General features: G+C 31.7%; 1 protein-coding gene across 3 annotated transcripts in view; it reads left to right on the top strand.

Moving 5' to 3' along the window:
- LOC134715166 (S phase cyclin A-associated protein in the endoplasmic reticulum-like) overlaps nucleotides 1–27,957 on the top strand; it is a 72,380-nt gene that overhangs the window by 41,334 nt on the left and 3,089 nt on the right. For all 3 annotated transcript variants that reach the window (XM_063577140.1, XM_063577143.1, XM_063577142.1), the window contains 4 exons: nucleotides 9,513–9,659; nucleotides 18,945–19,182; nucleotides 19,619–19,768; nucleotides 24,290–24,481. In XM_063577140.1, coding sequence (XP_063433210.1) covers nucleotides 9,513–9,659; nucleotides 18,945–19,182; nucleotides 19,619–19,768; nucleotides 24,290–24,481 — 727 coding nt within the window. The remainder of the gene's footprint in view (nucleotides 1–9,512; nucleotides 9,660–18,944; nucleotides 19,183–19,618; nucleotides 19,769–24,289; nucleotides 24,482–27,957) is intronic.

Genomic DNA, 27,957 nt, shown 5'->3' on the forward strand with positions numbered 1-27,957 from the left:
AAAAAAAAAACCTATACATTTGATTCAGATTTTTTTGGGGAATTTGGGTAGGAGGGGGTGATGATTCTCTCTTTTGTAGTTCTGCCTATGAATTTCATGTAAGGTAAATAGTCGGGCCAATCATTATTGGCTTTATCTATGATTCCAAAAGATCCTGAATTTATTGTTTCTGTGAAGTTTAGTTAAAGGAAGGTCCCCATATGATTATGCACGATTCTTCATTTAAATTGTTCTGGTATTTTTAATTCATAGGAAATTAGAAAAAAAGGGCAGGCACGTGTAACCTGTCCCAAAAAGTAGGATTTTGATTTCGATAAGATCGTTTTAGAAAAAAATGTGTATAAGATACAACAGAAAAAAAGGGGGGGGGGGGGGGGTTACCCCAACCCTGGTGTCTTATTCACAGTCAAGGCATATCAGTATGTTCATATATCTCCGTTGTAGTAGAATTTGAAAATAATGCATCAAAGCAAGTTTGATTTAGTATTTTTCATTCAAGCAAATTTGATATAGTGTTTTTTCCGAATGCGTTTTGCCTCCATAAGATAAATGGGGGTAAATCATCCATTTCACTTCGATTTCAGGCTTATTCCTCACAGTTAACATGTACCCGTTATTTTCTGGAATCACTCCTATATACATTTGTTTAAAGCAATCTCATTCTCTCAAGTTTTCTCTATGCCATCTTTAAATATAAGTAACTATCTCCAGTTCTCAAAACGTCCATTATATACGCGCGTGTGTTATCCGACACCGCGTGTGTTATCCGACACCTCATCCGGGACACTTTCCGGGTCACATGACACTTTTGTTGATATTGAAGATTTGCGCATCCGCAGACGGATGGCCGGACGAATAGAGATTTTTAACTATTCGTCCGGCTAGCCGGACGAATAGACACTCCGTAAAAAAAACCTGAAGGTATGTGCTTCTTTATTATTTCAAACTCAAGTGATTATGTCAACATACTAAGTGTTTACTTTTTAACGACAAAAAAAATCACTGTTTGAAATTACTTAAAAGCATAGTATCTCTTTTGAATTATATATGAGCCTTGTTATCAATATTAATGAATATTAAAAAGGTTCCATAATTAAGCATTTGCATGTTGAAATGATATGTATTTACACTTTTTTTGTAATTTTGTTTGATGACCTGAACAAGCACTTAAAAGAAAGCTACTGTTGATCCTAATTTTTTGGTGTGAGTAATCCTGCTGAAGCATCAACATGTTAGGTCAATTATTTTTAGTATGCATTTGTAGTAGCATTGGCACAGCTGATTTTTTCCATGTAGATTATTAAGCCTGCAGTCTGTCATGGTATTTTTTGCCTTTGAAGATTTTACATAGGTCAATGATATTTGTTATGCTGTTGCATTAGTATTAGAACTTATCATTTCCATTCAGATTGTATTGCACTATCCACTATCCACTATCTATGTAATGTTCTACTGACTTTGAATTTGAATAAAAAAATTCTTCTCATGGATCAGTTGCAATATTTGAGATCTTGTTGTTGCAAGAAACTAAGAATAGAAAAGGAAAATCTGTCTTTATAACATGGGGCATAGACTTGCTACAATTCACTTTCTTTTCTTTCTTTCTCACTAATTTATATGTTTACTGAAAACTGCTAGTTTACTGATTTTCCTCTGCAGATGTCAGTATACTGTTAATCTCTTAGTTATAGCAGTAAAAGTGTTACAGGGGTAAAATTTAAAAAAAATAAAAATAAGGAAGGGACATGTACCAAATCTATGAGGGGCCTTAAAGTCAAAATAAATACAGAACACAATTAACTTGTTGTTATGAACCAAAATCATAATGATGAAACATAAACAGAATAATAATGATGATTGTATAACTTTTCCTACCATTATAATCACAGTGTGATTCACAATGGTGCAGTTTAAGCTGTGCACAAGAATGTCTTCAGATTTCTCCCTCTGTGAATTTACATCAAGTGGATACATATTCTGACAGAAGTTATATTAAGTGTAGAAAAAAGTATAATTAATTCTAGATCTGACAGTGTCAAAACAAATATAAACATCTTCAGAATTTTTATTTTACACAAAATGTTACATCATCATAATGCCTCAAAAACATTTCTGTGTGGACTCCCACCGAGAGATGGGGCAATAGCTGTATTATTACTGTCTTTGATATGACTTTGAATAAGGATGAACAATTATAAATTCTCTAACATTTATGATACCTATAGCTGAGTAAATGTTGACGATGGAGACAGTCGGGGCATTTCTTGTCCTGAGACGTCATTTTGGTAAATGAATACAGGTGAATATGTTGGTGTCAAACCTTTATTGAAAATTGCATTAATTAGTCGGTATTCCTAACTATTACCCTCTCACAGAGATAATTGTTTACACTTGTGCAAAATGGCCAATAAATTGTCATGTAATTTTTTTTGGCATGTGCAGACATTTTTCACATTCAAACACCGTAATTAGAAGTCATGAAAACGAGTTATTTATTTGGGACTTGTATTTTATTCCCTATGAAGTGTTAGACAACTGTATGTATGGAGATTAAATGTGGAATTTATTTCTGGAAGTAAATGCTGTTGTAAATCCAATAGGAATCTAAGAAATAGAATCACAAATACTGCAGGTTTTATCACTCTTTGATTTTAGCAATCTTCTTGTGAATGTTAAAATTCAGTTTATTAGACGTGTGTTATATTGTTTTTGAATTGCAATTTTATTAAATTTACAAAAGTTGACTGGTCGCAGAGAAGTTGGAAAAATTGTTTCTTTTTGTGGATCAGTAATTTATTTGAGCAAAAAATAGAATGTTAAATTATTAAAGCAGTGAAAGAGTTATTTATTTTGATTTAGATAAATTAGTTAAAATAATATTCAAACCAATGGAGATTCATTCATAGAAAGTCTTGTTTTGAGTTTTTAAAGAAAACTACACATTTTGTACAAAAAGTCTATATTAGATTGTTCAAGCACAGACAAAAGGTTAAATTATCAGTCTTGTAATTTTTTATTGATAAACAGTATGCTTATTGCTACTACATATTGCCACTTATAATAATCAGATAACCAAAAAGTAAAAAAATGTATTGCTGATTAAATTTTTCAAATTAAAATTTGAATTGCCTCCCTTTGCCCAAACTTATGGCGAACATTGATGGCATTTTTATGACAGCGATAGAGGAGGAATTTATTCCGCAGAAGCAACAGGATATGACAGATATTTCCAAATTCTATGTATGATTTAAAAGATACGTCATTTCTGTTTAATTTAACAAATTACAGTATGTCTGGTGGGTTCAACTTTATCGTGAAACTACATGTATTCAGATAGTCATGCTTTTGAATTGTAACATTTTTTGATATTTCACATTTGTTTTATTTCTTCAAGATAAATAGGATGGTTTTAAGTACAAACTGAATAAATTCTACAAACATTAGATATATTTCAGTATTTGTCATTAAATGCACTACCACCGGTTCATGTTGGACAGCATTGGTATACCTTTTTTTACCTTGGTCTATATTACAGTATATTTTATAGCAAATATTCAAATTTGAATGTGATATATTTTTAATACAAGAGTAAATTATCAAGATGTGAATAAATCTGATATATATTCTAAAGAATTAAACAGTGGAATCTCATTTTGATAGTTTTGGGGGATTTAGTGTATACATGGACATTTGGCTATTTACTTTTGAAATTTGATTTTCATAACAAGATCTGGAGGGTAAATGGGTAACTTTTTATATGTGTAAAAAAAATATTCTGACATGCTTATAGAATTACACTCACTTTACAGTACAATTAAGTAATGGCTTCTTTTTCTTCATTTTCACATGGTATGGAGACGTTATCGCTTTACATGACATAAAAATAAATATAATTACTTTGGTAAAATTCAGCATCTACAGATTATGGGATACTTTAAAACTTTCACTCAGAATTGTTCAATACAGACCATAAAATTTTTGCTTTTGCATTTATGCATAGCTAACATAGAGATACCCATCAATTCGATTGTAAAGATGATTTACGACATGTGATACATTTTATTGCTTAATTTTAATGTCTCAATAAAAACGAGAGCCTATGATATAATCTTTCTAATTTAACACTTGATCATACAGCTGCAGTATCATCATTGTATGTGTTTAGTTTGTTTGCCATATTTATTATAATTTACATGAAATCATGCATAAGGATTGCTTCTGATATAATGTGGACATAATTTTGATATAATCTTCCATTTTAATGAAGTCTTTTTGACTTTTTTTTCAGCTGTTTTTAACATATTTTGGTTTTTATTTAATAAAAAAAAACATCCTGTGTTAAATTATGCTTTCACATTTTGATTTTTTGCAATGGCTGTTTAATATGCTTGCTATTTTTCTTTTTATATTTTGATAACTTTATTTCACATGTTTGAATTATTTTGAAAGTTTAAAGACCAATAACATGAATAATGGAAATAAACACCATGAACGTGAACTTTCAGATGTATAGTATTGATATCTCAGCATACATAGATTGTTAAATGCGGTATTCTCTTTTATAAACCTCACTGGTTTCCTTAAGACGTCCATAAACAAGTATCTAGGGATCCATACCATAATTAACTAAGTGGATGCTAAAAGGACAAGCCACTTTTATTCACAATAAATCTGAAAGAATAGAAATACTCAGATTAATGAACATTTCAGTTTAACTTATGATCAGTTTAAATGTTAAGATTTTTGATAAAAATAGATGTAAAGGATGCAATCTAAACGACTTATAACAAGACTGGTAGAATTTAATTTGATCAATAACCTTTGGAAGCATAATATAATAAGTTTGTTTCATCAGATGTCTATATATAAAACAACAGATGTATATAGACTCTAACTCTGCATCTAGCGTGCAACAATTTTATTCCACTCAAAGCAGTTCAAATAAATGTTCAATTTAAATATTTTAAAAAGTTTTTAACTAGAGAGTTAAGAAATCTTACACAGCACAATGTTTGGTGGCGAAAATTGGTTCTTCAAGGATTTCTAGATATAATTTATCTTTCTAACTAAAGATCTGTAAAATGATGTGTGCTTTTCAGGTTTAATATTCATATCCTTACATGTTTTTATCCTGAATATGCATTTAATTTAGCAATAGACATTAAATAGCAACCGATCTTAAAGGGTTTTAGTGACTAATGGTCTCATCAGACATGGTCACCTCTTTAGCTTACCTGACATAAAGGGTCAAATGAGCTATTCTCACCACCTAGTTTCAATCTTTCTTTGTTTTAGTCCCTTAACTCTTACAAAAATTTTCTTCTCTAAAGCTACTACCCATTCAAAAACTAAACTAGTCCACAATCATTATTAGACCAGACTGAAGGCTTTTGTCCATTGTTTATGATGACTCCAATATGTTTATTGTTGTTCTTTTGTGTTGTTGGAGTTCTGTCTTTGATGTTGACCCCACCCATTGTTTATGATGACTCCAATATGTTTATTGTTGTTCTTTTGTGTTGTTGGAGTTCTGTCTTTGATGTTGACCCCACCCATTGTTTATGATGACTCCAATATGTAATTGTTTATTGTTGTTCTTTTGTGTTGTTGGAGTTCTGTCTTTGATGTTGACCCCACATCTTATTTTATTCATATATTTGTAATATTTGTATGTCGTTGGGTGGGAGTTGTAAAGAAGTCAGTAGTTTCAGTTTAACACTTCCATTCAAATTAAACTTCATTCTGTACTGACAATAAATGTCTTCGTAGGCTGGCTCAAACTTGATATAATTTTGTCTTGCAGTCCATTTCATTATGAAAATTAAGATGATATCTACATAATTACAACATAAATCATAAAACGACAAGATAACTGTACAAAAAATTATGATGTAATCTTCCAATTTTTATGTCTTCATGTTTGCCTTGTTAATATTATACATATTTAATGAGAACCAGAAAAAAATAGAATGGCTTGACATATTATTATTTCAATGAAAGTCAGTAAACCAGATAAACGTATCTATTGAATTACAATAAATTCACAATATTTGAATATTTGAAAATAATACATTTATTGCATGCAGCTGTCAAGTTACAGTTTGAGGGAAATTTGCTGTAACACAAAAACATCTTTATGTAATAGTCATGAAATGTACTTTTAAATTTTGATAATTACAGTTGTGGAAAGAGATACTCATGTCGCCTTCACAGTAAAGGTTTGGTTTGTTAGTATTGCACGAGGGCCACATTGACATTATCCATTTTACAACTTTTTATAACAACATTTCCTTAGTATTGTATCTCCCACCTGATTGTTAGTGAAATTCAACTTTTGAAATTTATATAGGATGATGGACCAATAACTTTTGAAAATTTTGATGAAATGTAAAACACTTTCACTTGACAATATTTAAATACGAGAAGAGTTTAGTTTCTTCTTGGTTAGATGTCAAGTATTGTCATAATTGAGAATTACACATTTTATTTTATACCAAAAAGGTCATGTGACTGTCACAAGAAAGAGGCCATTGTGCCCTCTGCTTGTTAAGTTTTTTTATTGGTTCAAAAGCTCCCAAAGTATTGTGTATATTTGTTAAATTCTGCTTTAGAACAAGCTTGGTGAAAATAATTTGAGAAACTTGTCCCATCCAAACTGAATTATAATTGTTGGTTTATATTTAACTACACACAGAACAGTTAGTTATTTTAGTTTTGTACTACAGAACAGATAGTTTGGAAAGATTTCATTTTCCCTCAATATACTAGTAAAAATGAGTTATCCATTCATTATACATGGATAAGCTGGATCTTTGTAACACATTAAAATGCATAAACAAATATGTTATGCCGTATTGAAAGATCTGAGTTGGAAAAAATGGAGAGAAATTGGAAAACAATGGCATTTAAAGAGATTATTGGACAGTATGCCAAGTTAATGAAAAGTCATTTATGATTGATAATGTAACAATTATCAGTGTCATCAATTGTTGTTTTATAGCTGATTATCCGATTTCTGACTGCGGTCTCAAATTATCCTGGGGTGAAACTTTACCCCCAGGGCTCCATGACATTGTTGATCCTATAAACTTCTCCACAAAGCTGCTTACAAACAGTTAAATAAAGGGATTATACTCCTTTAGTGGCAGATATGGGTTTGTAGATAATAGGATTGTGTTATGTTTTTGTAAGTTTGTGTATTTAGTTTCACAATTATCTTGAGTTATTGTTTTATGTATGATATAACTATGCCAGATTTCTTCCTATGGTGCATTTGATGTATGAAGATAAAGGGATTATGACAATCTGTCAGATTTTACTGATTTCTAAAACAAATATACAGTTTTGAACTTGAGGTTCTTTGACATTATGTTCGATTTTAAAGCAAAGTTGTCTACTATTTGGTATGTTTTGAGGTCAAATGTATATATGCACCCTTGTCATATTATACAGCATATATTATGCATTGGCAATGTGTGTGTGTGTCTCTCTCTCTCTCATAACAATCCTATTGTTTTTATTTAATAACCGAATATTTATATATATCTTATTTTTTTTCTTCTTTTTTATTTACTTATTTCTAATTTTCCATCTTCCTTCATGATCTCTAATAATAAATGCAGTATATTTATTTTTTATTTGTTTCTTTCTTTTTTCCTTTTTTCTACTTCTCTCTTTTTTCTTTCTCTCTGATGTGATTTGGAATAACAGGATCAAACAACTTATTTCATAATAAGAAATAGGTGATCCATACATTAATAAAAGGGTGACATTGCATCGTATGACATGTTTTATTATTCAACAAAGTTTATTTTCTTCAGTAAAAAAAATCTCTTTATCTTTATATTGATCTGGATAACTTTGTGATAGTAATCATCATCCCTGGTTGTAGAATGAAAGTTTGATTAAATCACAACATATTATAATTTTATTCACACATCTAAAGTACATGTTGATTACGTTTTCACTTTTTTTGAAATTTCAATATCAATAACATCAAAGTCTGTTCTATAACATAGTTAAAGATTTTCTCTGTAAAGTTTTTTACTATTTTGCATATGTAAACTTAATGTTTCACAACATATCAAAAACTTTAGAACTTTTGTTCAAAATATTGCAAAAAAAAAAGACAACACACATTTGGGGGCCTTTTATAGCTGACTATGCAGTATGGGCTTTGTTCATTGTTGAAGGTTGTACAGTGACCTATAGTTGTTAATTTCTGTGTCATTTTGGTCTCTTGTGGAGATTTGTCTCATTAGCAATCATACCACATCTTCTGTTTTTATATTTTGTTACATTATACAGAAAATTTCTTGGTGTAACTACAGTATTTGTATGAGATGATAGAGGAGGGTTAGATGGAGATGTGTTTATTCATAACAGTGATACAGACTGAAGACAGGAAATGTTTGTCCCCTCTCTTCAGTCATGATGGTTACCAATCACAACTTTATCTACTGCATCATTTGTTTGTATGAAGTGGGGAGAAAAAAAATCAGGAAATAAAAAATCCATCATTTACTATTTAACAGTAGTGTTGGTGTAATTCGATTTGACATGGCCACATGCTGAATTGGCACATACCCATATCCATAAAACTCGTACAAAAACATTCAGTTGTGAAAGGCCAGCATCAATTTCCGTAAATTTTCTACTAAACAGTTTAATGTTTAACAGTTTGGGAGGTATTTGGTTACACAAGGAAGTGTTCTGTGAGTGCCAGTGTGTGTCAGTGTATCGTATGTCTGGGGAATAGGAAATTACCAATGTCATTGATTATTGATGCTACCTCACATTTACATGTCCTCAGATGTTTAAATGTTTCATATTATTTATCAAGATCAGCTTCCTTTGGTAGATTTTAATTTTAAAATAATTATTCCCACTGGAATTTTTACATTTTGATTTAAAGAAAATAATAATGCATTATTATTGTTGACTGAGCTCGCGTAAAAATGTTCATTGTTGCAAAATAACAAATTATTCATACAAATTGTACTTCTTTTTAAAAAAAACTTTTTTCCATTTAGAGTAAAACACAAATTTCTGCGTAGAAAAAAACCCCAACAACCTTGCAATAGTGTTCCATATGACAATTCAAGTATTACTATCTATTGCATATAACCATTCAAATTTTCCTGGTTTATATCTGTAAACTGGGCTAAAGTGACAAAACTACCAACTTCAAGGAAAATTCAAAACGAAAAAGTCCTTTGTTGAATGGCAAAATCAAAAGCTCAAACAATTGGAAAACAAACTGTCATATTTCTGACTTGGTACTGGTGCTTATGGAGAAAATTGTAGATTAAGGATTTCTGAATAAAAGATCATGTCATCAATGCCTCTAAAAAAAAAAAATTGAAGACTGTTCAGTGCACAATCAAAGCATTTCAGAGTAAAAAAAATCGTCTGTAATAGTTTGAAAGTCCATCAAAAGTTTTTATATAAAAACCTTTCAGTTTTCAAGGTCTTCTTAACATTAATATATTTGTTTTTTCTTTCTATTTCAGTTACATGATCAGTGTTGGCATTGTAGATAAGTTGACCCAGTATTTTAGAAGTGTCCAGGGTCCACTCCATGATGATAAAGACGCTGCAGAATTCCTCCAGCATGGACTGGGTCTGTTGGTAGCTGTTACAAAGTTCATGTCTAAGAGGTGAGCTATAAATGAATCACAGAGAGCATACCTTAAAATTACCTTATAGGTATCCGATGCTTAACCTCATGTAAACAAATGACAAGTCTTTATACCATTACAAAATTGTTTCCTCACACTGAAGTAAGTTAAAGTATTAAAAGTGTGATTATTGGATAAACTAGTTGCAAGAACAAATTGCATTTTATTGAACCATTTTTGTCAAAAATATAAAATATGTATATACTGTGGATTCACTAATATTCGTTGGATACTAATTTTCATGGATTTCGTGGGTACAGGGGAACCAAGATTTAAATATTCAACAAATTACAAATGTCATTATCAAAATCACAAAATTAAATATCCACAAATATGCAAGTTTTCCTCAATCCACGAAATTTGGTACCAACGAAAATTAATGAATTCACAGTAGGCAACATGTAAATATGAGTACATGATATAAATTCACTATAATGTACTGTCCTGTCAAGTTAAGACTACTCAATCTAGTAGTCTTGGCAGGACATTATTGAATAATAAGAAAGTTTAAAGGTTTCTAAAATGCATCATTCCATCCCATATTTCACCATTATAATATCAAAGCCAATATGTGCAGACTAATGTCTGAAAATGTGTTAATATCAGATATAAAATCTAAAAGTAGTACATAGCCAGCTTTGCCTGTCTGTTGGTGACAGTCCCAGAGGTGACAGGATAGTAATATAATGTTTTGACTGTAACAATCAGTCTGTAATTATCCATGGAGTCGTGTGACCCATTAGAGTACAGATAGTTTTGGATCAGCTGATTATGTGTCCACTGGGAATTCTTCATTCTTCCATTTTCTACTTTTTATGTTATTATGATTATAAGGATCGATATGGTCAACATATGGGTAAAATTTTCTGCCAGATAAGAAGTTTAATGACAATTGATATTTGAATTATGCAAGATTTCTTTTATCTTATTTTAAAAATTACACAATTCAGAAAGAAAAGAAAAAAATGATACAATCATTTCATTGTCATAGATTATAAGAAAAGGGTAAAATTTTATACAATGACCTGTAAAATGTCATGTTTCTCCAGGGTACCAGTTTAAAGTTGTTCTTTAATGGCATTTGATAGTCACCTTATGTAGGCATTCTTTTATCTTATTTTAAAAGTTACACAATTCAGAAGAAATTACATAATCTTGTCACCATTTCAGTTTGGATAAAAAAGGGTATAATTTTATAAAGTTACTTTATTGTAAAACATTATGCTTTTCAATGGAAGCAGTTGAAGGGGTTAAAAATTTTCTAGAGTAGAAGTTCAGGTTTTGTAGGGTTCCAGGTAAAATGGCAATCTTTACGAAATTTTCATTGTATAAGATATGAATCTAGTGAAAATTACCCTTCTGTGTATATTATCCTGAACTTCTGTTAGACAGTAAAACACCTGTTTAGCAGGGATGAGATGTAGGAATATGCTGCTGTGTCAAAAAGTAAGCCTGTTAAGAAGTTTGGCTAGTTTTCTGTTTCAGAATATTTTTGTTTGTACCAGAAATACTGTAATTCAATCATTGAATAAGCAGAGCAGAAAGTGCAATACCATGTTGTCCAAGAAATAAGCCCAATCATTTTATCATTTAATTTAACTGTATTCCATGTTATATTTTTGAAAATGATAGAGAAGTTTGTTCACTTTATTATAGAATTAATGTACTTTTCATTTGGGTAATTTTGTGGATTGAAAATACTTTTATCAAATTATGTTCAGGATGGCGATCGACAAAGACCCTAATTTAGGAGCTGTCAATAAGAAGTGTTTGTTTGCGTTTATAATCCATATTTGAAACGACAGCCGCAAATCTGGCTAAGTCTTACAAACGGGAGCTTATTAACTTATTAAAGAGAATATTTTCCTCCGAGTGTTACTTAATGGAACACTAGCCTATCATTTCTATGTTCATTAGATTATCAGAGAAGGAATTTCATTGATTCATTGCCCAGATTTAAGTATAGGATGCCATTTTGATAAATACATTTATGATTAAATATGATTTGGTTATTTTGGAAAATGACGGGATATGGGAAGATCTAGAAATATAATAACATTGTGTGTCTGTTATTAAGCAGAGTTTTAATATCTAGTTCTGCAGACAGACATATAATACAGTTATATAAATTATTTACAGCTTTCTGATTTAATATTGTTATATCATTTAATTTGTGGGTATTACATTGACTGAAAATGTTTTATCGTGCTGTTACACGAAGGAAATATTGAACCGTTTTATTTATTTTTCCTTCATTTTCTTTGATGAGGACAGTAAAGCTAATTTCATAATATTTGTATCACTTTGACATAAAAAGTTTTGGTCATGTTCATTAAAACATTTCACATTAAATTTTAATCATACTAAATGGTAGGGTTTGTTTATGCCTAGCATCAGATGTAAGAATGATTCCCTTTGATTGAATGTCCAACTCTTTAATAGCCTAATAATTGTTGAGAGTAATTCTTTATGCAATAATACAGTTTTATCTTTTTGAATACTGCAGCTGAAAGCTATTTTGTTTCCTGGTTGAATGTAAGAGGATTTCTGAACATATAATATTCATTGTTATCTTTATTTGATGAAATGGGTATAATTATTGGCTTAAAATGGTTAATGTAAAAGAAAAAGATTGAAAAATACAGATTTATTCAATCTTTAATTACTTCATTTGCATCAAATTTGTTTCAACATTCCCCACAAAAATAGGTTTATGATAGAATTATATAGTTTTATGTTCCCTGACTTCAGAATCCAGAAGATTTCCATTAACCTTTGTGCTAAAGACAGATAGATCAGGTGCTTTTCTCCTATTCACTCGCCATTTTACATTTACGGTTTAGAAAAAAGGCAGTTTAAAATTTCTCTTCCATTACTTTTTTTATGGATTAATTTATCATTCAACAGTATAAGTTATAGGGACTTTGGTGAAAAAAGGTAGAATTTTCAAAAAATTATTTACACACATTAGTATATTAGACTGTCAGATTATTTTTGCAATTGCAAGTTTTTTCATTGAGACCAGTCAATTTTGATTTCAATTTTGATTTCAAATTTTTTTTTACTCCAGGGCCAGATGGTTGATTCAGAAATGTTAATTTTAGATGGGTCTTAAGTTTTCTTTTGATACTCTGAATCCTTGAACTGAAACTTTTGGATTCATCTTTTGTTACACTGCTCCTAATTATCTAACTTTTTAGCTCACCTGGCCCGAAGGGCCAAGTGAGCTTTTCTCACCACTTGGCGTCCGTCGTCCGTCGTCGTCCGTCGTCGTCGTCGTTAACAATTTACATTTTGAACTTCTTCTAGAGAACCACTGAATGGAATGGAACCAAACATGGCATGAATGTTCCTTATGAGGTGCTGACCAAGTGTTGTTACTTTGTAGCCGATCCATCATCCAAGATGGCCGCCAGCGGGGGACTTAGTTTAACATAGGACACTATGGGAAATGCATACAAATGACTTCTTTTAGAGAACCATTGAATGGAATGAAACCAAACATGGCATGAATGTTCCTTATGAGGTGCTGACCAAGTGTTGTTACTTTGTTGCCGATCCATCATCCAAGATGGCCGCCAGCCGGGGACTTAGTTTAACATAGGACCCTATGGGAAATGCATACAAATGACTTCTTTTAGAGAACCACTGAATGGAATAAAACCAAACATAGCATGAATTATCCTAATGGGGTGCTGACCAAGTGTTGTTACTTTGTAGCCGATCCATCATCCAAGATGGCCGCCAGCGGGGGACTTAGTTTAACATAGGACCCTATGGGAAATGCATACAAATGACTTCTTCTAGAGAACCACTAAATGGAATGAAACCAAACATAGCATGAATATTCATTCCTTATGGAGTGCTGACCAAGTGTTGTTACTTTGTAGCCGATCCATTATCCAAGATGGCCACCAGCGGGGACTTAGTTTAACATAGCACCCTATTGGAAATGCATACAAATGACTTCTTTTAGTGAACCACTGAATGGAATGAAACCAAACATGGCATGAATGTTCCTTATGTGGTGCTGACCAAGTGTTGTTACTTTGTAGCGGATCCATCATCAAAGATGGCCGCCAGCAGGGGACTTAGTTTAACACAGGACCCTATGGGAAATGCATACAAATGACTTCTTTTAGAGAACCACTGAATGGAACAAAACCAAACATAGCATGAATGTTCCTTATGGGGTGCTGACCAAGTGTTGTTACTTTGTAGCCGATCCATCATCCAAGATGGCCGCCAGCGGGGGACTTAGTTTAACATAGGACCCTATGGGAAATGCATACAAATGACTTCTTTTAGAGAACCACTGAATGGAATGAAACCAAACATGGCATGAATGTTCCTTATGAGGTGCTGACCAAGTGTTGTTACTTTGTTGCTGATCCATCATCCAAGATAGCCGCCAGCCGGGGACTTAGTTTAACATAGGACCCTATGGGAAATGCATACAAATGACTTCTTTTAGAGAACCACTGAATGGAATAAAACCAAACATAGCATGAATGTTCCTTATGGGATGCTGACCAAGTGTTGTTACTTTTTAGCCGATCCATCATCCAAGATGGCCGCCAGCGGGGGACTTAGTTTAACATAGGACCCTATGGGAAATGCATACAAATGACTTCTTCTAGAGAACCACTAAATGGAATGAAACCAAACATAGCATGAATGTTCCTTATGGAGTGCTGACCAAGTGTTGTTACTTTGTAGCTGATCCATTATCCAAGAAGGCAGCCAGCGGGGGACTTAGTTTAACATAGGACCCTATTGGAAATGCATACAAATCACTTCTTCTAGTGAACCACTGAATGGAATGAAACCAAACATGGCATGAATGTTCCTTATGTGGTGCTGACCAAGTGTTGTTACTTTGTAGCTGATCCATCATCCAAGATGGCCGCCAGCGTGGGACTTAGTTTAACATAGGACCCTATGGGAAATGCATACAAATGACTTCTTTTAGAGAACCACTGAATGGAATGAAATCAAACATGGCATGAATGTTCCTAATGTGGTGCTGACCAAGTGTTGTTACTTTGTAGCCGATCCATTATCCAAGATTGCCGCCAGCGGGGGACTTAGTTTAACATAGGACCCTATAAGGAAATGCATACAAATGACTTCTTTTAGAGAACCACTGAATGGAATAAAACCAAACATTGCATGAATGTTCCTTATGAGGTGCTGACCAAGTGTTGTTACTTTGTAGCTGATCCATCATCCAAGATGGCCGCCAGCAGGGAACTTAGTTTAACATAGGACCCTATGGGAAATGCATACAAATGACTTCTTTTAGAGAACCACTGAATGGAATAAAACCAAACATGGCATGAATGTTCCTTATGAGGTGCTGACCAAGTGTTGTTACTTTGTAGCCGATCCGTCATCCAAGATGGCCGCCAGTGGGGGACTTTTGAATGAAATTAAACATGTTCCTTTTCTTATAAATGAGGTTGTGTTGTCACTTTTAGCCAAATTTTATATTTTTTTATATGATTTCAAAAACCCAAGTAGAATCAGGTGAGCGATACAGGCTCTTGAGAGCCTCTAGTTAATCTTGGGATATGAATTTGTTTCTGCCTTATTTGAAGAATTTTAACACTAATTTAAAAATATCAGGTTTACATATACATGTATATATATTGTATATTTTTAGAAACGTGATAAAAGTCCAAAAAAATGTCAACTCATTTATACCATCTTACTACAGATTGTCTTTTGCAGAGTTCTTAAAAAGTGGTGGTCAACAGGTTATGACCACCAAAATTAAAGCCTTGCACAATTTTGTTATTTTGCTATAGAAATTATAGTGAGGCCCAGCAGATTTTCATCAAGGACCACCAGGGAAAAACTATATCAAGATTACTGCTTTTGATTGTTTTTCTCTATAAAAACCATAATAATTAGTAACCCATTACACCTGCTTTTATTGTTGTAGTATAAAGGTTTATTTGTAAACATAAGGGTCATACACCTCCTATCACCTGTCAAGCTCTGGCCATCTGTATATCTGTCATGTGGTAGTCCCAGCAATAGGCTGTCCCTCAAGTCATTTACACTGATAACATGCATCATTATCTCATAATTACCATCACACCAGCATTTCTTTTATTTGTTTGGTCAATAATCACCAACTGGAAATATTAGTCCAATGTTTAAATTGATTTATATGGTTTTAAGTTTACTGGATGATGGAACTGTTACCTAGGCGTCATGTGACCTGATCAGCAGGGATTAAAGAGATAAAACATTTCTACCATTAATCACACATCAGCGACTTAATTGTTTTTACTACATAATTAATGAACTACCAGGTATAAATATGAATCTCGGCCATTTGATACTGCCACATGCAAGTAATTAAGCTGTTGAAAATTTAATGTCTGATTTTTGTAGGCCTATTAAGTTAATAGTGATGAGCATAAACTGAAGACAGTTATAAATTGTTGGTGTGTAAAATATAAAAATGTTCTTAAGAAATATTGGTTAATCATCATAGATCACTACCACCTTCAGGTTACTAATCATTTCAATGGAATTTCATCAAGAAAAAAAACGGGGAATACGTTCAATATGTGTCCTTGTAAAAACTTAATGATGCTATTTTAACTGCAGAATTTTTGCCAAAGTATGCAGATATATTTTATACAGCCACTTTTTTGGTGGAATTTAAGATTTTGTTTTTCTCAAGTATTTTGCTTTCATTGTCAGGTTATTGGAGCAATAAATTGTTTTAGATAGAAGATTTAAAAAATTTCTTGTAAGCATCACACATCTTAATTATTATCATGGTTATACATCTTTTCCTGAATTATAAACTTTGTGTACTCTTTCTAAAAACAGTTTGTCTCGGGAGTATTTCAAGTAGTCATTTTATTTTACCTAAACTCTCTTTAAACGTATGACATTTTGAATAAACAATTATGTATTTGTAACCAGAGAGCATGAGTTATATTACAAATTTGCTTGTCTCCACCAGGTCTCGATCCCTAACCTATGTGTTACAAGGCAGTACAATAACCAACTGAGCTAAAGAAGTACTTCCTTAGCTAAACCTCTTACTTTTGACTAAGTATCTTCAACATTTACTAAGGGAAGCAATCCAGTCACATATTATTGAAGACAATATGTTGACCACTAAATTTATCATATTTTTATGTGTTGTTACTTTGCTAACATGTAGTATCTGTTGAAAGTCTTCTTTCCCAGTATAAGTGAGTTTGGATGCAATGGGTAATCTGAAATACATCAAGATGTCCTTAGCAATGACCTAAGCATTAATCTGATATAAACTGATGATTAAAACAATGCTTTATAGATATTATGCAAAGAGCTTTTCTGGTCTCATTTTCCCACGAAATACTCAATTGCAAATATTAACTTAAAATGTTTTAATAGTAAATAAAAAGGAGTTGCCAATATTTATGACAGGCTAGGACTATTAAAAAGGGTCCCCTCTTTGATGGAACATCCACAAATACATTGTGTGTAGTAGTTTAAATAAACATGTTCAATAGGGACCCTTGTTTACTTTTGACATGGGTTGTATTTTGCTACACACAAGGTTTCATTTTATGAAATGATTGGATGGATGAATGCCTATCAACATGTATAAGCAGGTATAATTTCAGGGGCGGATCCAGGATTTTGGAAAGGGGGGGCGAAGATTTAAAATTTTTGGGACTTTTTTTGGGCTAAAAAACATAGAAATAAGTATAATATTCACTATTTAAACGGTTCCTGGCGTGGGGCATGTATATTTTATAGTTGCTGTAAAGTGTAAGGGTTGGACATTTTTTATGCTGTATTCTCCCTATTTTAAAATTGTCTATCATAAAATGATAGTATTGATCTAAAGCTATGTACTGATATATTTGATGTAGGACTTGTCAGTAAAAAATAGACATGGAAATTCGATGAAATTTACAATACGACCGACACGAGTTAAAAAAGACAAACAAGCAGTTTTTATCAAAATGTCTGATTAATTATGTTTCACCCAACATAACTAAGGGAACCGAAGTGAGGGGTTCCAAATCCACCAAAGACTACCGGAAAGTGTCTGAAATGACAACAAAGTAATGAATGACGGTCGACAAATGGAGACATAAAGGTCACACCCGCCAGGGTGGTTACAGTCTGGTCTTGAAAAAAAGTATTCAATATATATAAGTCCGGCGAAACAGACATTCCGGTCAGACATGCAAACCCCGGCAACAAAAAAATACGCCCGTTTTTATTTATCATGTTCATTTAATGCGAAATAATTTTGTTTGAAATTTTTGTTTTTTTAATAGTAGCAAAAAAGTGGACAAGACTATTGTTTTCAATCAGATACGGCCAGAGTTTTTGTTTAAGGAAAGAATCAGAGTCTTTTCTCTCAAATATCTCAGACTGCCTCCTCAAATCAAATGCTTCGTACCTGAGACTTGAAATCTATCTAGAGCTAAAACTGCCTGGGGATCATTATTCAGCTATGTTATTTAAAAAGACTGGGGTGTTTGGGGTTAAACATGTTTTCGTAGGTAAATAATATTGTGGAACTTTTTTTTTCATGAGAGTATAATAGTCTATAGAGTATTTACTATTACTTTCTTTTTGGTGGAATAGTGAAACAGAAGTCAATACGTTCTTGCTCAATCCTGTGTCGCTTTGAAGGTTTCCTGATTGTCATGACATTCTCAGCCTAAGCAATGTGTATTACTGTAATTTGAATTTCAAAATGACCGAGTGATGTTTTTTCAACGCACTGATCAACTCCACCGTAGCCAATCACATGACTTTGACAGTCAGTAAATACCAGTGAAAAATATCTTTATAATAAAAGAATTGTTGTATACAAAATTAAATACTCGGGGAAATGGCAAAGTTCACGAATTTTAGTCTGATTAATTATTTTACAAAAAAAAAAAAAAAAGTCTGAGCAAAGGGGGGGGCATACGCCCTCTACGCCCCCCTCTGAATCCGCCACTGAATTTCAACCTTATTCAGGTTTAGACCATGTTAATGGAGGGAATTGATTGTGAATCCTCCTAGTATGCACCATATAGACATTTCAGATCAAGTGGAATTAGTATTCTGACTCTTAAGCTGCAAGTCCTTGCTTTTACAGCTTGATTCTGCATATTTATAGCAGATCAAATAGCAATTCAAGTTTCCACACATTGAGCAATCAATTTAACATAGCCAACAAAATTTTTACAAGACTATTGCAATGTCAGCGTATAAACCTTCTCATTTTATTAACCTTTTCAGAAATAATGCAATCTTTGAAAAGAAGAAGCAAGAAGACCCTACAACTCTGATAAATACATTTGAAGTAACAGAACTTGTAGGAATTGTGTCTCTGTTGTATGGTATGCTGCTCCATTCAGGGACACCTAGTAGAAGTGACACGCCCCCTCCAGAACTTCCTCCAGCTACATTACAAATCACAATCACAGGACTGAAGATGCTTAACTATATGGCAGTTCTTAATCTGGACATGTTACAGGTAAGAATAAGTCAGCAATTTCACATATGATAGAAAACTTGCTTATTCTGTTTACTGTGAATTCAGAAATTTTTGCAAAAATTTCTATTATAGCAAAGATTGCAACAGAATTGGTAATGAAAATATAAAAACTTGCACTTTAATTTTATATTTCATTATTTGTATGCTGCAAAGACTCAAATCCCAATAACTACTCTTACATTTTTATCCATTTATGAAATTAAAGAATAAAACTCATCGTTCAAAAAATGGAAAAGAACTCAGTATATAGCAAACGAAGGGGGGAAAATTGCAATAAGATCAAAGCACAAAGCAAGTGCTTTTGTGAATTATTTGGCTAATAGGTGTCATTGGATTTGAATGACATTGTGTGCCAAAAGTAATATTTTAATAAATCAGCCATTCTTCAATTTGATAATTTGATTATATTTTTCAGAAAACTTTAGGAGAAGAAGGATCTTCGTTAGAGTTCCGACATATAGCCAGTTATTCCATGTGGTACTGTGTACACCATCAGTGTGAAGAACTGTTACATGAAGTCATAGTGTGTGTGGGATACTTTACAGTCCTTAATCCAGATAATCAGGTAATACACTAACATTGTCAGTAGTTTTAGGTTAACTAGGCCACACTTAAATATATCTTGGTTTGCCCAAATTCTACCTAAATGTAAAACAAGTGGATAGTTAGGTATGCATTTTCTTTTTCTTTCTTTTTTTTTTGGCGCAGAGAAATAGAAGTGTCAGATTTAATTTATTCTTCATGCCTAATCAGTGAATTAGTTGTAGGACAAAAATAAATGTAGAAAAACTTATCCAATAATTCAAATAAGGTCTTTATAGCCAGTAACGGTTGTTGGTCACTGCAAGAGTAGCAGTGTATCATTTTCCTTGCAACCAATGTGATAAATAAAATAAAAAATACCAGGTTAGCAATTCAGGCTCCTAGGAGCCCCATATCAATTCAAGTTAAATTTCAAAATTCTGCTTTATCACCAAATAAAACCACCAAATCCATTAATGGAACAATGTGTTACGAGCGATCCAAGGATTATTTTTTAAGGTTATAAGGACGAGTATTTAATCAAGTCTCAAGCACTAATCTTCTGATGGCTTTTCTCAGATTGACAATCTCCAAACTCCCGTAAGATTTGGATGGGCCTTTTCTGACATTTAAATGTGTGATGTTAAATTACAAATGTACCTTTCGAGGCAGGATTAACTTCTGATTGCAATGAATAACCTTCTTTTGCCAAATGATTTATTTTGTGTTTGTCAAATCTGAAATAGACACTGAGGCATACTTAAGAGATTTAAATGGAACTGTAGAGTACTTAGGAGCTTTAAATGGACGTTTGTGTTTCTTAAAGTAAGAGAATGGGTTATAAAATCTGATTTTTAAATTTTTTATTTCCATCAATGTAAATTATTTTTCGACTCCAGTAGGTTCTTGTTTCTGATATTATCCATTGTCATAGTAAATATCAGCCTAATGTTTTTGTTATGTGATACAAATCTGTAATTCCCTATAGACTCTTGGTGGTATTTTTTAATCATAAATCCACGGAATTTGATACTTAGTTTTTCATATGGCTATTGGCAATCAAATTTTTATCTAAAAAGATTAAATGACAAGAGTTTGGTTGTCTCCCTTCTACCTGATAAAAACTGGATGAAAAAATATAAAAGGCAAAGGTTTTATTTGAAGGAATATTGCTGTGACATAGTCATAAAATATCTTTGATGTAACACTTTAAAACTGATGGCTTTAAACTTTCACTTGAAAAGAAAATTCTGTTTTTCTTTAAATGAAATGAAAACCGACAAGTTGCTTTAATTATTTTAAAAAATTATCATACAAATGTTATGATTTTTTTTTTTTTTAACCAAAATATTTTATAACATCGTTTTAATGAGAAAAATTGTCATGAAGTTTGCCATCAAGATAAAATATGACAGTTAGAATAGTAAAAAATATCATAAAACGTCAAAAATAAAATGTTTGTGAAAATAAAACTTAGCAGTGATAGTCTATGCCACTGTTTTTAATTATGACATATCCTATCATATAGTTTATGTAGAGAAATCATTGTGCATAATGACTTGACTGCCGAGATAACCAAATCCAGATTCTACATAAATCTGTTTTGATCCACGATAAGTACGATTTGATACAGAGTCAGTGCATATATCTCTACAGTAAGCCCAGCAGTAGACGAGAATATCATAACTTTACATAATGTTACCACTGTGAGCAAATCTGCTGTTTATTGACCTCCAACAATGAGCAAATCAAGGGTTACCTCCCCCTGCAATTCATCATACATTCAAACTGTCAAATCATGTGGTATATCAGAAGTTTCTTGTTAAGTCAATTTCCTCATTTAACGTTTTGTGTGATATTATTTTGGAAACAGGTAGAAAACCCACGGTGATGGTATATTGAAATTGTTTGTTTTGTCTATTTTTTTCTGCGTTTATTATGCAACCTTGATTTTGAAATTGTCTTAATGAGTCTATCAAATTAGTAGTACATCAGATATTCTTAAGGTAGCACAGAATGTTTGTAAATTACAAATTCTGATTATCTGTAATAATTTGATTATTTGTTTTTCTTTCAAGTTATTTTATTGCTTCATTATAAATGTTTTCACCAAATTATTTATAGTTTGATTCTGTCTACATGAAAGTAAGATGGCACCTAAACTTTATAAGGTATTAATTTGTGGACGCTCCCCCAATATCAGAACAGTTTGCTATATTACATAGTTTTAAAGTAAAACCACATTGCGCATAAATATTTTATTGTATAAAAATGAAAATTAAGTAGGTTTTCAAGCTATTGCAACATATTTTAATTATTTAGCTTTTAATTAAGCATTCCAGTTTTTTTTATAGGATGACTCAGTTTATATGATATCAGAAAAAAAGGTATCACTGAATATCTATAAGGTTTTCCCTAATGCTTGTAATGAAAAAGGAATAGTCATAGGTACATGTTTTCTTCTAGGTCAACCATATTTTGTGTGAAGAAAGCTTTTGTTGAAGCTTTGTCAATCAGTCCTTGGTGTATGACCTCACTTGCAACTTCAGTGACTGGAATTAAGTAGATTTTTAATTTCCAGGTGTTTCTTGACAAATGTCCAACTTAAAACAATCTTGTTTTAGGATAGCACCAAGATATGATATCCCTATTAATTTTCAGTGTGAACATATTTTATTAATTAGATCCAAGTTAAACATTTTTTTTTTAAAAAGCATATTAATACAATGGAACAATTATTAGGATCCAGAAATGTAGTAACTATACATTTTAATGGGTCAAAGGTCAAGGTCACAACAGCTTTTGATAAAGGAAATTTGAATTCCAAATCTTTTTTTGAAATTATGTGTCCAACATTTAGCTACACTTAGATTTGATAATTCCCTATGAGTATGAAACAATAGAGATCTCTTAATTTTTAGGTATCTATGTCCAAGGTCTCAGTCATAGATTGGGTTAAAATGGATCTAATCTTTTGATGAATATATATCTGACCTTCACCAAACTTAGTGGGTGACTGTCCCTTAGAACAAACAAGACCCTATTGATATATTAGTTAATTTATGTTTTCATAACCAGTACCTAATGACATTTGGGATGAAGGGGATTTGAGCAGGTCTTCAACTTCATTGGTGGGTTATGGACAAATCAAAGACCCTTGTTGATGTAAGGTCGCTAGGTTAAATGTTAATTAAATAGGCATTTAATAGAATGAAATTTGAAAACTTTGTTTTAATTAATTAAAAAGGCATTTAATAGAATGAAATTTGAAAACTTTGTTTTAATTTCCTAGCAATTTATATAAATTATCATCATTCTTAACAGTCTATTTGTACTTTATTCAAAAATCTATTTTGTTCTACAAATCCAAAAAGATTAGCTTATGTACCCATGGTGCTTCAACACTAGAGACATGTAATCTTTGACCACAAGATGAAATATATTGTTAGAATATTCAGTACTTTCTCATTTCCCCTTCTTTGTTTTGTTGTGACAACATATTTCCAATCTTCATAAGATATTTTGAATTAAAAAAAAGTTTAAAATTGCAATATGCTGTCACTATGTTGATGAATTGATGGATAGACCAACATGGTGCAGATGCTTAAACTGTAGATATTTCAAGTACATAGCACTCAACAATCTACCACAACTGACATTGATATATATACTGATCTTCTTATGTAACTCTTACACAAATAATCATCTATGACAGTATCCATGGAGGGTTTATTGAGGAAGTACTACTCGTCAAGATCACATATAATTTGCTTTATGGGTGGGTGAAAATTGTTGTAGTATAATTGTCAGTATGACATCTTCATTGATATTTTATTTAAAAAAAAAGAGAAAGCCAGCTATATATTGCCTTTGGGATTAATAGTTAGTGCCCTTCAGAAGATATATGTTGAATAAAGGTTGATTCTCAAACTTGGGTCAAGGTCACATACATGTCTATAACCCAATCTATGACCTTGACTTTTAAACTTTATACTACAATTTGTCCTTTCTCAGTCATGTGCACTTAATATCTCTAGTGCTGCTTGATGTTTCATTTTCAATGTTGCACAGCCTAGCTGTTTAAGGAAGAAATTATGTGTTATCTATCATAATTTGACATAATTTTCTGGGTTCAGTGATGATGCTGTATATCATTCTATATCTCAGAGAAGATATAAAGAGGACAAAGTTGGAATATTTAGCACAAAGCTTGAGGTCATTACTTTCAATGTTATGATTCCAACTTAAAAGTTAGTCCTTTCTGTATCTTAAGCTCTACTTGAAGCAATACAGTATATGACTTCTACTCATAAAAGATGTATCACATATATGACTGAAATATTAAGCTTGAATATTAAGATGACAAACTTATTTTGATAATGCAGGTCAAATAAAAAAAAGCCAAATATAAAGTTTTAAAACTGAATAATCTTCCTTCATGCATTAAATGTATTAAGCTGGTGATAAGTATGTTAAAATTTCTGTACATTTTAGGGTGCACAGCATTTTCATACTTAAATCTTTTAATGTTTTGCCATTCCTGATGATTTTCTATTTATTTCAGGTTGTGATACAGTCAGGCCAGTCTCCTACAATCTTACAACAAATGTGCTCCCTCCCATTCCATTACTTCAGTGATCCTAGGCTGACTACAATCCTGTTTCCAACACTGATAGCCTGCTGTTATAACAACCAATCCAACAGAGAAATCCTAGAACAAGAACTTAGTTGTGTGCTGTTATCCAATTTTATAGAGGTAAATATTTTTCAGGTCCATTGGCTTGTCCTTTGAGTAGAAGGCAGTGCATTACACTTGGGAATACTCCAGTGACTCTATTCACATAATCTTACAATCAAAATTTATAAGTTATGCTGAAATGTGTATGCTTTTAAGGATTTTTATCTTAAGTTTTTTTTGTGAAACAAACTGCAGAATCATACTGATAGTCTGAACTGTATAATAAACAATTATAAGAATTTCCAGAACTAGTTGCTTATTTAATTTTAAAAGAAAAGTTATAAACTGAATAAAAGTTAAATTTCCATCATGTGACTTGTCCACACCAAAAGTTCTAGCAGAGAAGATGATTAACCCCCACTGCTTGATGTTGTATTATACTTGATGGCTCTTTGTATGGCTACTGATATCAATGTCTTCGGCAGATTAAAACATAAAGGAGACATGTATATTCTTATATTATAATGATAATAAAATGTCTGGTGTGTTTCAAACATATGTCGTAAAATGCTAAAAATTTCGATGAAAGAGCAACTGTATTTTTTGTGTTTTTTTGTATTTTGCTCCTGGTGAAATGCATGCTGGGAATTTAAATGATGTTGCAGTTGGAGCGTCATTAGGGTCTTTTGAAGTTCTTTAGGTTAAATTTTTGTCACTTTTCTTAACCACACTATTATTTTCTTGATTGCCAGTATAATTATAGAAATAATTAAGTAAATTAAATGACTGAAGAAATTTCAGCTATTTCTTATAATTACAGTCAATTTATGAGTCCAGCAGCATGTAGTCAGTAATTATGAAGGAAAAATTCATAGCCACAAACATCAGTGCTATCATTTTCACAGGGATTAAGGATAAATTTGACTTTTCTGCATGACATAATTAAAATAATAATCAAAATTAAAAAGATGATTGTAGGGTAAATGACCAGAACCAAGGTTAATTGATTGAGAGAGCCAGAAGCCTAAGACATCTTTCATGCAAACTATATCATTCCAATTGAAAAAACCTTATCTTTATTCAGAAATATTAAGTATATTGTTGCTAAAAGATTAGATTAAAAAAAACAAGTTCCTTTGGTATAAGTTAGGTTCAATATTGGTTAAATGTTTCTCAATTAAAAAGACAGAAGAGTTCCTTTGGTCTAAATCTACCCCATGCTATGAGCTATTTGTCAGACACAGGTATGGTTGTTATTCTTTTATCTTTATTTTAATGATTTGGACATTTGATTCTCAGTTTGAAGTTGAAAGTGAATTACATTTTGAAATTAAGGATTGACATTTTTAATAACTTGGACAGTAACATCACATGAGCCGCCACAAATATGATTAGGATTGAAAAAGTTGTTTGTGTACAGTGTGTTCCCACTGGCATGTTTACTTATCTTTTGTCAACTTCCTGTCATCAATATATTGACGATTTCAGCATCCTTCCAGGAAAGGGAGATAATAGTCCTGCTTCCTGAATATCAGCCCTCTACCATGTCATTAAGTGTGAAAAAGAAACGGCACTCGTTCAGCACCTTGCTCATACAAATATCCATTGTCTTTAGACAATATTCTCTCATCCTAGTACTTTGGGATATAGATTTTCTCCGTAGCTCAGGTAGACTGATAAAAGGTATTGTTTAATGAGACAAATAGGCTCTTGCGGCTGGTATCCTCTCCTTTGTTGACCAACTCAATAGGGGTGAATGGACAGGTGGTTTATTTTAATTTTCAATCCAGTTAAGTGATGCATTGATTTGAGAAATTTTATTTCATTGTTGAAAGATTGATTTTTGTGGTCAATTTTAACGATGCTGGGAACATGATTGTTTACTAACATGACATTCTATCCATAAATAGGACAAACATTTTATGAATAAGATTTAAATATTATTTAATAGTTAAATTGTTTCAATATGGTCGGGTGTTGATCCAGAAATTTAAATATTTATTTATTAAATGACAGATTTCACATAGCTACATAAGTCAAATTTTGTTTTATTGATGTGGCTCTTCATATTTCAATACATTAATTCTTCATGAGTTCTGTCTGAAACATTTCTACGGAAACACAGCATTAAAGTGGCCTTGCATGAGGTTTAAATTCATCAATTTATACATGCATGAAAAAGTTCAAGTGCCATTAAATTCCAAAAAGTGGCCTTGCAATAAGGTTTCAATTTATATATCAATTCATACATGCATGAAAATATTTTAAAGGCTTTTAAATTCCAAAAGACAAACATTTCATTAGGACCATTTTAAAATTAAACTTTTATCTTATTCTTTTAAGCATTTGTACAGAATTTCTAATGAAATATTTCAAAAAATGTCTGCAGTAATAATTACAAGTAAACTGACCCCTCATTGAAACATACCTTATGTGGGAAAACAAACCCCACAATTTTTAATTAACAATTCAGTTTAGTTAAATTAGTCATTCCTGATTAAATGTTTTTGCATTATTAGACCCACAGTACTGTGAGGTCTTTAAAAGTAATTCATAGAGCTCTCTTTTATTGTAATAGTAAAGTAATTATTACTTTTTTCAAGTACTACTAGTAAAAACAAACCTTTATGATTATGTATGATATTTTAGAATTATTTTGGAATTAGAATTTGATAGGTGTCAACTTGAGGAACCGACTGCCAAACATAAAACTAGTAATCAGTTTCAAGTGCCACTTATATCACTACTTAAAAGCTCTACATCCCCCAGACAATTCTACTGTGCACAGTTATACAAGTCAAAGTCTATTGGAAAATATTTCTCAAAAGATATCTTCATATTCATATTTATAGAGAATAGTAGTTGCTTGAAATATGTGTTACTAACTTACTATATTGAATTAAAAATATATATACATGTATGTATAATCCCGGCGAGGAAAGAACCAAAAATTTGCGAAAGCAAATTTACAGATCTAACATTGTTGGGTTGATGTTTAGACGAGTTGTATATGTATGTATATTGAAATATTGAAATTATATGGTGGAACAAAAATGTAGTTGTTTGTTGTCTGATATATATATAAAAAGGTTTTTTTTAAGGAGATGCAGCATCTAGTTGGATTTTATTTTTAATTATTTTTTTTTTTTTTTTTTTAAAGGGTATGCAATGCAGAATGTTGAAAACTTAATAAAGCATGTATTAAAAATAACTATAGTCTCAAAGAAAAAAATGCAGAAGTATCAGAATCTGTTTGTTTACAAAGTGATTTGATCTTGCAATTGAACATTAAAGCAGTTTGAAAAATAAAACTTTTATGAATGGAATTATTATTGACATACAAATTATACTAAGTGCAATGAAAATTAGGCTTGTTTTATGACAGTTAAATTTAATTGAAGTAAAACTAAAGACAGAAAACTGTCCAAATGTTTGAAGTTATTGGATTTATCGGAAGCTGAATGTAAATATTGGTGTGACAGTGTCTGGAAAATTTGTTGGTAGGGGGCTAAATAAATAGGAAAATTCATATAACATTCTCTTAGTCTAATTAT

Source organism: Mytilus trossulus, chromosome 4 (assembly GCF_036588685.1).
Source record: "Mytilus trossulus isolate FHL-02 chromosome 4, PNRI_Mtr1.1.1.hap1, whole genome shotgun sequence".
Classification (NCBI taxonomy): domain Eukaryota; kingdom Metazoa; phylum Mollusca; class Bivalvia; order Mytilida; family Mytilidae; genus Mytilus; species Mytilus trossulus.